General features: G+C 46.1%; 1 protein-coding gene across 1 annotated transcript in view; it reads left to right on the top strand.

Moving 5' to 3' along the window:
• CMTM7 (CKLF like MARVEL transmembrane domain containing 7) overlaps positions 1-15,560 on the top strand; it is a 54,084-nt gene extending 38,524 nt beyond the window's left edge. The window contains exons 2-5 of the mRNA XM_072651105.1: positions 5,693-5,866; positions 10,464-10,562; positions 13,821-13,902; positions 14,961-15,560. Of these exons, the coding sequence (XP_072507206.1) occupies positions 5,693-5,866; positions 10,464-10,562; positions 13,821-13,902; positions 14,961-14,974 (369 nt within the window). The 3' untranslated portion in view covers positions 14,975-15,560. The remainder of the gene's footprint in view (positions 1-5,692; positions 5,867-10,463; positions 10,563-13,820; positions 13,903-14,960) is intronic.
• Positions 15,561-16,010: the final 450 nt, after the last annotated feature.

Genomic DNA, 16,010 nt, shown 5'->3' with positions numbered 1-16,010 from the left:
CCGTATCTTCCTGCCTCCAAGACCAGCTCTCTATTCCCTACTCTACAGTATTGTCATTCCCCTTAACATTAAGTAGAGCTTCATCCAGATCTATAATTACATTGAAGTTTTGGGGGGGTCTCCCCCAGGGACTTACGTCTTCCTAGACCCCCTCAGTACAGAATTCCTGCCGTAGTTTTCCACTTTTCTCTCCCGCCCATCATTCTGATAAGGCTCTGAGACATCGTGAAAAGAGCATTCACTTTGGGTCAAGGGACCTGAGTGGGAATCTTGGTTCTGACACATGCCAGTTGGGTGACTCTGGACAAATTGCTTAACTTCTCTGTGCTGCCTTCCTTATCCATGAAGTGTTATTTGCATTCCTGCTTCCTGGAATTGTTAGAAGGGTGCTTTATAGACTTCAGATATCACTATTAAGTGTGTGCTAGTGAACTAGTGAGGAGTAGGGATTATCCCCAGCCTGGTCCTCCACAATCTGCTTTCCACAAATTCTTTTGGTCTTTTTTTCATGTTCCTCTGCTTCATAGTGTCTCTTTCAGTCTGTGGGACCTATTGTTCCATCTTCTCCCTTTGTCCCTGGCTGTCCACCTTGCCTAGAACATTACCCCTCCTCATTTCCATGAAGTGTAACTCCAATGGGTTGGCCACATTGTTTGAATGCAAGACACACACTTGCCAAAAAAGGCTATTTTACAGAGAACTCACAAATGGCAAACATTCACATGCTGGTCAGAAGAAGTCATTACAAGGACACTCTCAGGAGGGTCTCTTTTAAGAACTTTGGAATTGATTGCGTGACATGGGAGACGCTGGCACAGGACTACCCAGCATGGCATGCCCTTATCAGAGAAGATGCTGTGCTTTACGAGCAAAGCAGAATTGTAGCAGCTCAAAGGAAACTCAAGACGTGCAAATTTAGAGAATCCACTCCAAATATTTACATGGACTATTTGTACCCAACCAGTGGTAGAACATTCCAAGCTCATGTTGGTCTGATCAGCCGCAGTCAGACACATTGTAACTTGACCCTAACATAGTGATGTCATTTTGGTCCTTTTCTAGAACAAAGGACAGCAACCAAGCAACCAGCCCCTCTTCATCTCTCCTCTCAGAATCTCCTGGGCTTCCCTTACACTGGGCCTTTCCTCATTACCACATCCCACCCCAATATTAACTCATTCTCCTTCTTCATATGACTTTGCATCACTTTGTTATTGGGTTGTTAGGTTTGTTGTGTTGCAAATTATTGTGTATAAGAATCATACAAAACACACTTTCAGTACCTGATGCTGGCAGGGTGAATAGAGAACCAGCTGTGGAATCTGGAAAACCAGGGCCTCAGTCCTTCCTCTGACATTTCCTGGCTATGTGAGCTTGGCCAAGTCACCTTCTGATCTCTCAGAGTTCCCAGGCATCCCTCTGAAATGGATTTGCCTGGCAGGTTCTATTCTAACCTGCGTTGGTCAGTTTCCACACTGAGAATTCCCTACACCATTGAAATCACAAGCATAGCTCCCCACTTGCACCCAAAAAATACAGTCATATTCAACAGGTATAGAACTAAAGCAATGAATTCTGACTTAAGTACAAATACTGAAGCTTAATTACTTTGGTCACATAATGAGAAGACGGGGCTCATTGGAAATGACCCTGATATTGGGAAAGACTGAAAGCAGAGGATGAGATGGGTAGAGAGTGTTGTGGAAATAACAAACGTGAGCTTGGACAATCTTCAGGAGACAGTGAGGGCCCTGGGGTGCTGTGCTCAGGCAGGGGCTCATAAAGAGTCAGAAATGACTCAACAACACCAACGACATGGAATTAGCAGGATATACCATGTTCATTCACAGTAAAATCATATACAATTTTTTGCATACATATATTTTGGTTTTGTGAGTGCTATGTGGGGTATGTATATAGGTATCATGGGTCCCCTTTGGACATCTGGGGGAGCCAGAGGTCCCCTTCTCAGAATCATATTTTTAAATAATTGAAGGAAATGGTAAATTTCAACTCCAGGTTAATGATAATAAAATGTAATTTTTTTCCCATCTAAATTCATGGCCCCCCAAAATCTAATAATCTAATCCATAAACCCCAAGTTCAGAACCATGTCCTAGAAGAAGGTGATCTCCTTGAGGGCAAAAGTCATCTGCCTTTTGTATTTGCATCCTCAGTGCCTAGTGCAAGGCCTGACCTATAGTATGGCCTTTATTGAATTGAATTACCCCCATTTTTTGGATGAGGAAACTGAGACTGAGAAAGGTTAAGTGACTTACCCAGGGTCATACAACTGGTTAGCCTCAGAAGGGTTAAGTCAGAAGCAGTTCCCTCCAATGCAGCAGATGAACAATAAATGTTGTTTGGCATCCATAAGAATGCCTGCCCCACCCCACCCCCAGCCACAGTAGGTATATGGATTTGCTTGGGTCCTTGCACAGTACTGGGTGTAGTAGAGTCCAGGGGAGAGGCCCTGCCTGATTCCTGCGACTGACTGTGAGCCCGCTTTAGTGTGAAAAAGAATTCCAAGGTGGAGTTGAATGCTGGGTAGCTGCAGTGTTCTGTCTTGGCCCTAGGGGAGAGGTAGTAGAAGACCTTTCCTTCTCTCAGTAGAGATGTGGGGGACTACAGGTAAAGAAGGTCGCCTGTGCTAGTAACTGAGGGCAAGGAGTCTGGTAGGCTGAACTTACTATTTCTCTGTTACCAGAGTCGGGCTCAGTTGTATGGGAGAGAAGAGGCAGACTGTGAATGATCATGAATGATGTAAAAACAACAAGGGCTTCCATAGATTTTATGAAAATCCCCCTTAGAAATTGCAAGGAGATGCAATTGTAGGAGATGTTTAACTTTACAAGCCCAGGAGACTATGAGGTGTTTGCCATCTTGTGAAATAACACAGTTCATAGCATTCCTCCCATCGGGTACAATGTGTTACTCCAAGAAAAAACCTCTCCAACAAGGAGAGTGCTTTCTGGTTCACTGGCAAACACATTGGGCTGGGAGCCAGAAGACCAGTTTGGGAATCCTGGCTCTGCGAATCATTAGCTGTGTGACATTGGCCAAAGCTCTTGGGCCTCATTCCATCTGTAAAATGGGGTAAGGGAGGGCTGTGAGACAAGCTTCTTCATCTTTATTACATCTTGGCCCCCTTGGGCAGTCTATTGAAGCCTAGAAAGCCCTACATTTTAAGTGCATAAAATAAAATACAGGGGACCGTATGGAAGCCCAATTACATTGAAGTATAATTATTTTTAAATAATTTTAAGTTCATGAACTCCCAGGTTGAGATCCCTGCTCTAAGGGTCCTTTTGGATACAAATCTGTCATCCTATGATCCCATGGTTTGTTCATACAGGGGTTCTATTTCTGTGGGGAAAAAAACAGGAAGGAAAGAAATACACATTTCTTGAGTGCTTACTGTTTGCTAGGAACACAGTTAAAGAAAAACATGGTCTTCATTATGACAGAGAATGGCATTTCATAGAGACTGTGGGAGTTTAAAAGGATGACTGTGCAAGGCTCCTAGTGAATCAGGATGCAGTCGAGAACACTGAGAATGTTTGGGCAACATTTGTCAAGACCGCCATGTCTAACCTATACATAATTCCTTTGCTCAAAGGTTTTCAATGGTTGCCTGTTGCATCCTGATTGACTTATAAACACTTGATTAAATTGCAAACCTCTTCCCGGCCTTCTGTTCCGTCCACAAGCTGGGGCTACCGTCCAACCTTATCTCATACCACTGCCAGAATGCCAGCCCAAGGTGCAACCTCAGAGGCCATCCATCTAATGGAAGCCATTTTGGATGTCTGTAACATCACTGGCAAGGGTTCAGCCAGCTTGAAGACCTTCAGTGAGGACTCCCTCCCTCCCAAGGCAGCCCATACCCCTCTGGGATGGCTCTTAATTGGGAATCTGGATTTCCCCTACATCCAGCCTCAATCTCCTTAAGCCAAGTTGTGGTCTCTGTACTTGTTTGGGGACATCCTGGGGTCTCTTGAGCACTTACAAAAGTAGCGTATCTCCCTCCATCCTGGGCCGAAACCCCTGAAAATGCCAGAACTGAGTCACCAGCCCTTGAAGGTGATACCAGCACAACCAGGGGAGGCCTAGATGCAGGCCTCAGAGCCCAGCCACATCCTGCAAGTCAGTGGCTGGCCCTGGCAGTTTTAGGGATGGGTGTGTGGCCAAAACTCAGAGCTCACTCTGCTGCAGAGTGTGTTGGGGGTTTTGAAAAGCCCCAAGTTGTGAGTCACCATTTGATTCTGGTTGACTGGCTAGAGAGGAACTGAGAAGAGGTACATGGCTCCAGGGTGCAGGAGCAATGGGGGATAGGCAAATATGGAGGTGGGCCCAGTCTCAGAATCAACATTGGTTTGTTTGGACATTTAAGCACTCAGTAACCCCACAATCAAACACCACGTGTTCCCTCCTCAGTTCTGCCAAAGAGCTCTGTGAGGCCTGTTGAGGGGTCTCAGTTAGCTTGTTTCTCCCAAATAAGGGACTCAGGAAGATGCCCTTCCCCATCGGTCTTTTGTACCAAAACTGGGTCCCTTGAGTAAACTGGACTTTACTGAAGAATGCCTTTCTCCACTGGAGGAGGGATGGAGAGAATGAGCTATATCTTGGAGGAGCTGTGTGAGTTAACAGGATTTACTAAAGGCTCTGGTTATTGGTACTGTACTTACTGTTTCTCCTTCAGGCAACCTCCCCCAAGTTATTAAGTACCATCCATCTACCCCTTTGTTCCATAGGATTACACCTGAGGCACCCCCTCCCTTGTCAACGTATACATGCAATACACCTAGTAATGGAATGCGTCGGTCAGTCAAAAAGCATTTATTAAGTACCTACTGTGTCCCAGGCACTAAGTGCTGATGTGGTGCAGAGACTGTAAGATCCTTGAGGAGTATTTGCCTTTCTTGGCATCCCCAGAACTTAGTGCTTTTAATAATTTAACAAATGTTTGCTGGCTTGTCCAGTATTCCCATACAAAAGTTATGGGTTCAAATCCTGTCTCTGACACTAGCTATATGACTATGGCCAAGTGATTGACCCAACTCAGCCTTAGTTTCCTCACCTACAAAATGGGGGGAGTGCGAGGGGGGCCATAGGATTAGAGTCAATGCCATCAAAAGACCCTATATCATGACATCGGTCATGTCAGTAGTCTGGTGAAGCCTATGGACCCCGACTCAGAATATTGTTTTTAAGTAATTGAAGGAAGTGCTAGATTCTGGTTAGAGGTTAGGGAAAATGTGCTTAACTTTATGTTCCATCTAGATTCACAGATGCCCTGAAATTGGGGATGAGGTAATCTGTGCCCCTCATTAAGAAACACCCCTGATTAAGACCCTCTGTTCTCAGTCTATGAATCAGTGATCCAACCTCGCTAAGGTCAACAGAATGTAAGCCCCTCCAGGGCACGTCTCTGGTTTTTTCTCTTGCCTCTCAGTCCAGCAGGTACAGACTTGTTGAGAAAAGTTGTATGGGTTATTTTCCTCATACCACCAGTGGGGGTAGGGAGCCATGCCCAAGGTCCCCCAGGGGATAAGTGTCCGGGGGCAGGGCTGAAACTCAGGACTCCTGACCCACCCAAGTCCAGAGTTCTCGCCACTGCACCAGCATGAAGTTCTGTTCATGTAGCTCCCTTTGGGAGAGATCTCTCCGGTCTCTGTATCTCTTCCTGCAGATCTCTCTCCTCATTGCCTTCCTCTGTGTGAAGAACTCCATGTGGACTGACTACAGTGCGTACAGCTACTTTGAAGTGGTCACCATGTGCGACCTGCTGATGATCCTCGTTTTCTACCTGGTCCATCTTTTCTGCATCTACAGGATGCTCACCTGTATCAGCTGGCCATTGGCGGTAAGCAGGCTAGTGGCGTCCAGCTGGGAGCCAGGAGGGAGGGAGGTGATTCCACCATCTTTCCAGGTGGTCCTTTTTACGCCTTCAGTTTGGTGCCTGCTGTCCCAGTTATCCATTGCCAGTGATTACCTCTCACTGATTAAGGGAAGATCTCGTGGCTGGCAGCCTGGAATCGAAGTTTTCACCTTTAGTGCTTCAGAACAGGCTGAGGATTTGGGGGAGAGGGGAGGCATAGCAATAAAGAAGCCTATTTCGAACACTGTCCTCGTGACTTGAATTCAATAAACATTCATTAAGTACCTACTTTGTACCCGCACTGTGCTAAGCCAATTGCAATGTATCTTAGTTACAAAAATAACAGGTGGAGGCAAACAGCAGTTGCTAACTTTTTTTTTAGTTGGTAGGCTTAAAAATATGTTTGAAAAAAAAATAGAAATAGAGGGAAACATTTAAATGTGAACAAACCGGTACAGTGTCTCATTGGAGGTGGGGAACTACATGTGCCCTCAACGTTGAAGGGTCTCCACCCCTGGAGATGCTCAGTCATCCTCTGTCTCTCTCTGTTTCTCTTCTCTTCCTCTCTCTCCCTCTCTCTCTCCTTCCCTCCCTCCCTCCCTCCCCTCTGTCTCTTTCTGTATCTCTGTGTCTCTCCCTCTCTCTCTCTCTCTCATTCTCTCTCTCTCATTCTCTCTCTCTTCCCTGTGTCTCTTTCTGTATCTCTGTGTCTCTCCCTCTCTCTCTCTCTTTATGACCTTTTCCCAGAACTGATCCCATTGAGTGGGCTGGGATGTAGAAGCACTGACTTCCGTGTCTTCCCCTGATGGTGAGCACCGCTCTTCCTCATCAGAAAGGAGGGGAGGAGAAACCTGCTCACCAAGAAAGTAACCCTCTATAGTCTGGGTTTTTTTCCCTTTTCTGGGCATTTTCCCAGCCAGTGACTTGACCTCTGAATATTCTCCTCACACCCACCTCGCCTCCGGATCCTCCCAGCCAGCGCTTGGGGTCTGAGACTCAAATGCTGCTTCCCAGCCTCAGTGCTTTGGGCGGGGGCAGGGCTGCTATTCAGTGTGAGATCAAGTTCAGCTGCCTGGGTGGGGGCAGGGCTGCCTCACGGGATCAGTTCCCTCAGGGGGTTTATGCAGAGACCTTCAACAATGGATCCGGGCTCCTGCCTGCTTGGGGAGCCTCCGTCTGCTCCCGCCTCCGCTGTTGCCTCCCGAGGGGGCCTGAGTATGGGGGCACCCCACTCCCCTCTCGACCCACCAAAGAGATCTTCTCACCGACCCCCATTACCTGCGGGTGGAGGGACCCGCGCGGCTGCTGGAGATCCCGTCCCTGAAGTCCACTGGGATCTGCTCCTCTCCGGTGCTGTGGCCAGGGCGGGGCTGGTCTGGGCTCTGTGTCCACAGCACGACGGACCTTTTGCGAGAGGTTTGCAGGTCCCTCTGGAACAGAAATCTTATCCACTCCGCTGTTATGTGGCTTCTCCTGCTCCCGAATTTATTGGCAGCTCTTTACTACAGATATTTCATGGGCTGTGGGTTCAGAGCTAGTGTATTTGTGTGTTTCTACTCCGCCCTCCCCCCCTCTCTCTCATTCTCTCTCATTCTCTCTCTCTTCCCTCTGTCTCTTTCTGTATCTCTGTGTCTCTCCCTCTCTCTCTCTCTCTCCCATTCTCTTTCTCCCATTCTCTCTCTCTCTCTCTCTCTCCCTCCCTCCCTCCCTCCCATTCTCTCTCTCTCTCTCTCTCTCTCTCTCTCTCTCTCTCTTTCTCTTCTCTCTGTCTCTTTCTGTATCTCTGTTTCTCTCTCCTCTTTCTCTGTGTCTCTGTCTCTGTTTCTCTCTCTCTCCCTCTCTCTCTCCCTGTCTCTATCTCTCTCTGTATGTGTGTGTCTCTCTGTCTCTTTGTCTCTCCCTCTTCCTCTGTTTCTCCATCTGTTTCTTTCTCTATATCTCTCTCCCTCTCCTCTCTGTCTGTTTTTGCCTTTCTCTGTGTCTCTCTTCCTCTCACTCTATCTCTCCCTCCCCCTCTCCAGAGAGATATTAGCACAATGTTTCCCAGGTCTGGGTTGCCCCAGAGCCCTTCTTGTTATCAAAAGGCTTCTTCTGGAATTTTCTAAATAAAAGCCAATCACCAAACATATATTGAGCCTGGATCTGAGCAGAATTCCCTAGGATGGACTCTAGGTCTTAGAGGCACTTAACTCAAAGTTTGAAATTAACCCCTGAGTCTATTTCACTCAAATAGTCAAACAGATATTAGAGCCGATCGAAATCAATATATGATTCTTGCCTTGGAACAAACATATAGATGGTTTCATTCTTTTGATTACACAGTGCCTGACTCATAATAGATATTTAATAACTGCCAACTGATGAATTGATCTCTGCTTATCGTGGGAATCTTTGAAAGTGCATAGCCTCCCAAAGCTACTGGCCAACATTTCTGGTTCCTCCTTGTAGCACCAAATCCCAACATCCTTCTGGCTTCACTGTTGTCTGTGCAATGCACATACAGAAGTACAGATTAGGGGTGGAGGGCAAAGTGGGGGGCAAGGTAAGAATGTCAGCAGATAGAGTCAGTCCCATGCTCTGTCCCTTCATGCCTTGAGTTTCTCATTAGCTAGGAATTGTGTACATGTCTTTGAAGGACTTATGTCTATTTTCCCTTTCTACTTTATCTCTTCCTTGTTCTTTCTATATTTTCTGCTTTTTCCTCACATCTTATTTTCTTAGAAATTCCTGTTCCACACCACCAGTCCTCGATTCATGCCACCCTCCATTCCATCCAAGTGTGAGTGTTTAGTTACAAGGGAGGAGGAGGAAGACAAAGGACTGAATAATATTTCTAATTAGGATGAAATAAATTTTGTATATTCAGTGTAGTTCCAGCCCAGGACCTCCCAAAAAAGGATGTGTGTTTGGAAGTGGGAAATCCAATGGACCAAGACAGCATTAAAGAGGAAACTAGATCTCTTAGTAGGCTCAAGGAAGGCAGTCTCCTTGATGATGCATCAGAGCTGTCCATTTGGATAGGAAAAAAAGCCATTATTGGAATATCATGACTCATCCCAGGCACCTTTTAAGAAGGGCATTCGTACATTGGTGGATCTCCAGAGAAATACAACCAGTCTAGTAAAGGACCTACAGGTCATAAGACACAATAGTAGTAATAATGAATCATCATAACTCCCTTGAGTCTCTAACGCTATAGGATGTGTAACACTGTAAGGTTTATATGGGATTCATTTGATCCTCCTAGTACCCCTGTGAGATACCTGCTATTATTATTCCCATTTTAAAGATGAAAAAACTAAAGCTCAAAAGTAGTTGTATGTCTAGTATTTATCTTAGATGGGATTCAAAGCCAGGTCTTCCTGACTCCTGGGTCCAAAACTGCCCGCTAAACCGTGTTTGGAGTTTGAAGGAACTGGGGATTTTAACTTTGAGAAGAGAAATCTTGCAAGGCTGAGGTGACGAGGGAGGGGGTCATGATAATCATATTTGGATTCAAATATTTGAAGAGTTATTACAAGGACAAGAGATTAGATTTACTCTTTGCCCCCCCCCCCCCATTCCAAGATATGGAAATTACAAGAGAGATAGATTTAAGTTGGACACCAGAGAAAACTTCCTAACAGTTGGAGCTGTGCCCAAATGGCCTGGGAGGTTTTCAAGCAAAGATTGACCCTTTGGCCAGTCTAATGTAGAGGGGTCCCTTGCTTAGGTCCAGATTGGACTAGAAGTCCCTAAGTTCTCTTCCATTTCTGGGATTCAGCCCAAACTCAAGAACGATGGGTTGAGGAGCATCCTCAGCACTGAGGAAACACCATTGACCCATGCTGGGTGCTTCACAGATGACAGGTGGCTCTGTTCTAAGTTTTGCCTGAGGTTCATCTGTACCCTTTGACCTTCACAGTGACTCTATCGCATAGCTGCTGCCCTCATTCCCCTTTAACAGATAAAGAAGGAACTGGGGGTTTTAACCTGGAAAGGGTAGTGTGGCAAAAAACCTTGAATTTCTCCCTGTGGCAGCCTACTGGACTGTTTGTTGATGGACTCAGCAGGCTCTCTGTGGTTAGTGACAAGAATTATGGGCACAGTTAGCCTTCTTCAAGATCCTGTTCAGGCAAGAACTTTTTCTAGAGGCAGAAAAGACCCAGAGCTGCTGTGAGAGGGACATCTGCCCCTGTGAATGAAGCAAATGCCTTCCTTGAATGTTTTAGCTGCAAGGAGACAGGGAAGGAGAGGACGATCATTTATAATTCTCTGCAAAGCCAGAATCATCTTCCAAAGAACAAAGCAGAGAAGGAAGTCACTGTTGGCGGCTCTCTTGAGGAGTTTGGTTTTTATTCTATCCACTTTTCTTTCCTCTCTTGGATTTTCTCCTTTTGCTCTTGGCTTGAATCATCTCCTGACCCATCTCCTGTTACACCTGAATGGGGCTGTCCTGGAGTCAGAGGACAATTCCTTCTCTTGGTTTTCATTTTCCCTGGTGTCACAGCAACCCCACCTAACATCCCTGAGCAATATCCTAGGGACAGACTCCGCCCCCCAGGCCAGCTTACCTACCACTCAACCTCTTTCTCCCTTCCAGGAATTTCTCCATTACTTAATTGGTACCATCCTCCTGCTGATTGCATCCATTGTGGCAGCATCCAAGAGTTATGGTGTAGGTGGCCTCGTGGCTGGAGCAGTGAGTAACCTTCTGCTGGATGAGTACCCCAAAACTCAAACACTGTCCTGCCTCCTTGATCTGGTGCAACCTGTGGATAAGAGGAGTATAGACATAGAACTGAAAGGGACCTTAGGGGCCAGCCACTCCAACCCCATTCTAGAGAGACTCTAATCCAACCATCTCATATTATAGATGAGGAAACTATGTCACAGAGCTTAAGTGACTTCCCAGGGTCACACTGCTCATCAGTGCCTTAAGAAGCATCTGAAACCAGGTCTTCTAAACTCCAAGGCCCACGCTTCATAGTCAATAAATTTTTATTAAGCACCTACTATGTGCTTATGACTGGATATACACAAAGAGTATATAGGCTGTCCCTGCCCTCAAGGAGCTCACATAATGGGGGGACAGGGGGAGGAAACAACAGGAAAAGTTATGTACCAAGAGGCTAAATACAGGATAAATCGGAAGTAAAGGAGAGGGAGAAGGCACTGGAATGAAGAGGGATTGGGAAAAACTCAAACAGCAGCTAACCACAAAAGCTCACATTTACATGCTTTAGAGTCCATAAAGTGCTCTAAAAATCTATTATCTCATTTGAGTCTCCCAGGAACTCTGGGAAGTTGCTGTTGTAAAAATTCCCATTTCACAGAGGGAGAAACCAAGGCTTAGAAAGATTAGGTGACTTTCCCAGGACAATTTGTTCCCGATCTTCAAGATTTAAGCCTAGCACCCTCTGAGATGACAAAGAACTAGGTTTTTCCTAATACTTTAAGGTTTATAGAGCACTTTACATATGAGATTTCCCTTGAGTCTCATCCAACAATCTCAGGACACTATGGTTACCCCCTTTTTACAGATAAGGAAACTGAGGTTCAGGCAACTCGCTTGGGATCACATCACACAGGTGGTAGTACATGGGTGGACTTTGGATGCAAATCTTCATCAAGCAACCTAACTCACCCTGCCTTTCAATTTGACTAAGACCTGCTATGTATGAAGTCCCAGGACACAAGACACATCCCTGCTCTGGGATTGTCTTAAGCACTGTGCTTTTGGGAAGAGCCTGTGTAAGAAATAAGGCACCTAGGGGACACGGTGGACAGACTTGGAATCAGGAAGACGAGTTCAAATCCTCTTTTATACAAATAACAGGATGACCCTGGGCTAGCCATTGTGCCTTTTCTGGCCTCAGTTTTCTTAATGTAAAATTATAATAGTACCTACTTTACAGGGTGATTGTAAGGCTCAGATTAGGTAATAGATACAAGGTGTTTTGCAAACTTAAAGTGCTGTATAAATATCGTCCCCACCACCATCACCACTGCCATCATCGTCATTATGCCTTCCTGGGAGGGCTTCCTCTCTTATCTGGGGGAGACCAGACCCAGGGAACAGTTAATAAAACAGAACGATGTACTGATGTAGACCCGTGGAGAAGATGCCACTTTACAGTAAGCTCATTATGCAGACAGTTCAAAAAGAGAGCCATCCATAATGATGGGATTGTAGGCTGGTCAATAAGTACCAGAGGAATGGAGGGAGGGGCCAGTCAGCATGTGCTGGTGGCGGCAGCTGTTGTACAGTGCCCAGCTGTTCAGGACAGGGCTCCACCTCAGGCCGAGGAAGGGCTCTTAGGGCAAGACAGGCCTGGCGCATGTGCTGCCCAAGGCCCAGCCTCGCTGAACCCCACAGGTGCTAAGAGCTGGCCCTCAGACCAAAGCACCTTCTGTTGTCTAATTGGATCTGTGCGACCAGATGCGTCATTTAATGAGCCCCTCTAGCCCTCAATTACCTCATCGATAAAAACCAGGGCACTGGATGGACAAGGGGAGAGCGCCAGTTCTGACGTTCATCACCCCCTCAAGACAGTGATTGCAGCCGCTAGTCATCCGGATGTTTGTGCAGCCTCTGCCTCACAGTGAGGTCACCTTCAGAGTTCTATTTAAACCCAGTTTCAGGTCAGGAGGCAACAGAACCACCCAGGGGATTGAAATGCTAAAAACTAAGCCGTGGCCTCCCTCACAGGGAAGTCTGAATCTGCTAGCACTGCTTCATCCTCTTCTCCTACCGTAAATCTAAGGCCTAAGGGCATTTGGGAATGAGATAAGCAGCCTTCTATTCACCCATTGTCTCATCCACCAAATTACAAAAGTGAGAGCTAGAAGCGATCAGAGGGTCCAACCCCTTCATTGCAGAAATGAGGAAAAGAGAATTGATTTACCTAGGATCACCTGGCTAAGAAGGGTCTGAGCCAGTCCTCAAACCCAAGTAGTCCGACTTAAATCCAGTGTTCTTTCTATTAGACTTCACTTAATTTTTTAAGGATCTGCTATGTGCTAATACATAGGAGATCTGTGCTGTCATGGCAAGAAACTTCCCTTTCTGAGAATGAACTCTGGGGTCCCAGTACTAGAGGGTCAGTTAAGAGATAAGGCAAAGGAATAACATTTATGGGGACTGAACTAAGTTTTTTACAAATATCTCATTTGCTCTTCACAACAACCCTGCATCCCCATTTTACAGATGAAGAAATTGAGGCAGACAGAGTTAAGTGACTTGGTCAGGGTCACACAGCTAGACTGTCCTCCAAACTCCAGGTCCAGTGCTCTATCCACTGTCCTATGTCCAGGTTCATCTTTTTCATTTCCAACTGTGCTGAAAAAATGTTCCATACTTTAAGAAGATTATGGGAAAGGTTGCATGCCATAATGGACTAAGAAATCTGGAAGACCTAGGGTCAAGTCCTGCCCCTGACATTTCTTGTGTCTCAGGTTCTCAGGGTAGCCTCTGGACCCCTTCTCAGAATCGTATTTTTAAATGCACAAAATAAACTACATCAGATTGCAAAGAAAGCTAATTATGCTGAAATAATTAGAATTTTTTTAAATGCTCTAATCTTTATCTGCATTAGTGATAGAGGGAGTTCCTCTTCAGGCTTTCCTTACATTGATGAAATCCCTGATCTGATTACAGACACACACACACACACACACACATGCACACCCCTTCCTAGCATGAAGGAACCTCTCTGGCCATGTAGTTCAAGCTTCTCATTTTACAGTTAGGGAGACTGAGGCTAGCAAGCTGAAGTTTGCCCAAGGTGACCTCACAGTAAGTGACAGAGCCAGGATTTGCTCCTGGATCCTCTTCACTATTTCCACACAGCCTAGAACCAGGAGAAAGGCTATGTCCACTGGGGTGATAAACCCAGCCTTTGGATCTGAGAAGCCTGGGAACCATCTTGAGGCTACCTCTCTTTCTCTTCAACCACAGGTCTTTGGGTTCCTGGCTACTTTCCTGTGCACAGTGAGCATCTGGTTATCCTACAAGATCTCATGCATAACCCAGGCCACAGGTGAGTAAATGCCTATTTTTTGGCACAAAAGAATTTGCTGAAAATAGGAGTGGCTCGCTGCACTGTTGGAGAGAGCTTATCCCTCCATGCAAGAACGCATTAGCTGGAATTAAGATCCCGGAGGGGTTGCCTGGAGGGATTGTGGGCCCTCCGGCTCAGCGTGAGCTCCTAAGTGTTTGAGTTGTCAATGGGGGAAGGAAAGAGCTGAAGCATCTTTGTCTCTGCCCCGCTGGTGTCCTCTTTCCTCCCTCAAGAGGCTCTGTGTTTGGGCATTGACTTCTTTTGGGGAGGGGTACCAGGAAGCTGCTCCCAAAAATTTCAAGTGAGTTGAAGAAGACTTTTAAAAATTTGTCATTCTTTTTGTTTTTATTTTTAAATGTCAATTGATATGTTTTTTACATCACTCTCATTTCCAGAGGTGTGTCCTCTCCCTCTCCCCTCTGCATTAAGCCACCCATTACCGGAATAAAAGAAATAAAAACTAAAACATTAAAATTGTATGCAGTACTCCACACCCATTGGCCCCCACCTCTGCAAAGAAGAGAATTTTTAATGGCTTAGAAGGTCTAGGCACAGTGAGCAGCATTCTCCCCTACTGTCCATAAGCTTTAGAGCTCAAGGGTTAGGGAGAGGTTAAAAAGTAAGGATCATTATCTAGGATAACAATGTGAAACCAACACCTGATGTATCCACAACACTTTACAATTTACAAAAAGCGCGTTTCTGAAAACAGCCATGGGAGGTAGTTTAGGAATCATTATTCCCATTTTACAGAAGAGTAAACTGAGGTTCAGAGAGGTTTCATGACAGACCCACAGCTAGTGTTATAGTTGGGACTTTAAAAACCCTATGTCTTTTGAGTCCAAATCCAGCATTCTTTTCACCATTTTACATCACCTCTGAGTAAGGAAGATAATAATAGTAACTCTCCAATATTTCCTGGAGCTGTGCTATCACTGGAGTGGGGTGGGGGTGGGGGGGCCCTCCGCTGATGTAGATTACAGATGGGTACCACCAGTGGACAGACATCTGACCTGACCCTCCTTCTTCTTTCTCAGCTGCAACTGTGTGATGGCATCACTCATAATGCCTCGTAATCCCTGGCAGGAAGAACCCCTATGGGGCTGAAGGGGAGGCCAGTCAGAAGAACAGCCTGGTGGTGGGGTGAAGAAAAGTTTTTGAAGCAAAGTCTTTGGTGCCAAAGAACTGTCGAGATGGATGGAGAGGCTCCCTGAGGGTCCCCTACCCCTTTCCTGGAGTTCTGCCCAGAAAATGGCTTTCTCAAGACTCTTACTCCAGCTTTCCTCGCAACAGCCTGCCTCTTCCTAGGAGTGGGATGGGACAGACTGGACGGGATGGGACAGGATGGGACAGTTCAGGACAGGACAGGACAGGACGGGACACTCTGCCTCAGGCAGCCCTTTGCCTCTCTCTGTCTGTGAAACCTCTTCAGGTCCCAGTCTCCCATTTCATAGAACAGGAGTATAAAACTGAGTCCTTGTCTAAAGCTGTCTTCAATTCACTCTGGACCTAACAAACATGATGTAAAGCCTTTTGTAAAACACCAGCCCCCACATCCCTAAGTTATCTGTTTTTGTAAATCCAACTTTGGTGATGTTTCGCTTGCCCAGATAAACCCTGGACAATCAGGAAAGCAACGCCAGCCTCATTTCATCGCCCCTGCCTTTTGCTGCCACAAACCCAAGGGAGTAAAACCTAAACTTGACTCACGTAGGGAACAGATTTTGCTTATCCTGTGCTGGTGGATGTGATGTAGCTTTCTGAAGGAAAGTAACTGCCTGCTCTGGGTTTAGAGTCATCATACGTGCTTGGTGACGCCATGTCATCACTAACATTTACATCACGCTTTCAGGTTTGCTAAGCACTTCACTCAGTCCCAGACCTTATGAGGGAGATGATGCCATCCGTATCTCATAGATGACAAAAGTGAGCATGAGAGAGGTCAGAGACTTGGCCAGTCACGTGGCTGTGTCTGTGATAGGATTCCAATTTATCTCTTCCCAATTTCCCCTTCTATGGACCATCTGAGGTGCCATCTTTCATGGTCTTCGGGTAAAGGTTGGCAGTCACCTGCCATGCATGTTATA

Source organism: Notamacropus eugenii, chromosome 3 (assembly GCF_028372415.1).
Source record: "Notamacropus eugenii isolate mMacEug1 chromosome 3, mMacEug1.pri_v2, whole genome shotgun sequence".
NCBI classification, from domain to species: Eukaryota; Metazoa; Chordata; class Mammalia; order Diprotodontia; family Macropodidae; genus Notamacropus; species Notamacropus eugenii.
The sequence above is the reverse complement of the archived record's forward strand: the minus strand, read 5'-3'. Positions and strand labels throughout refer to the sequence as shown.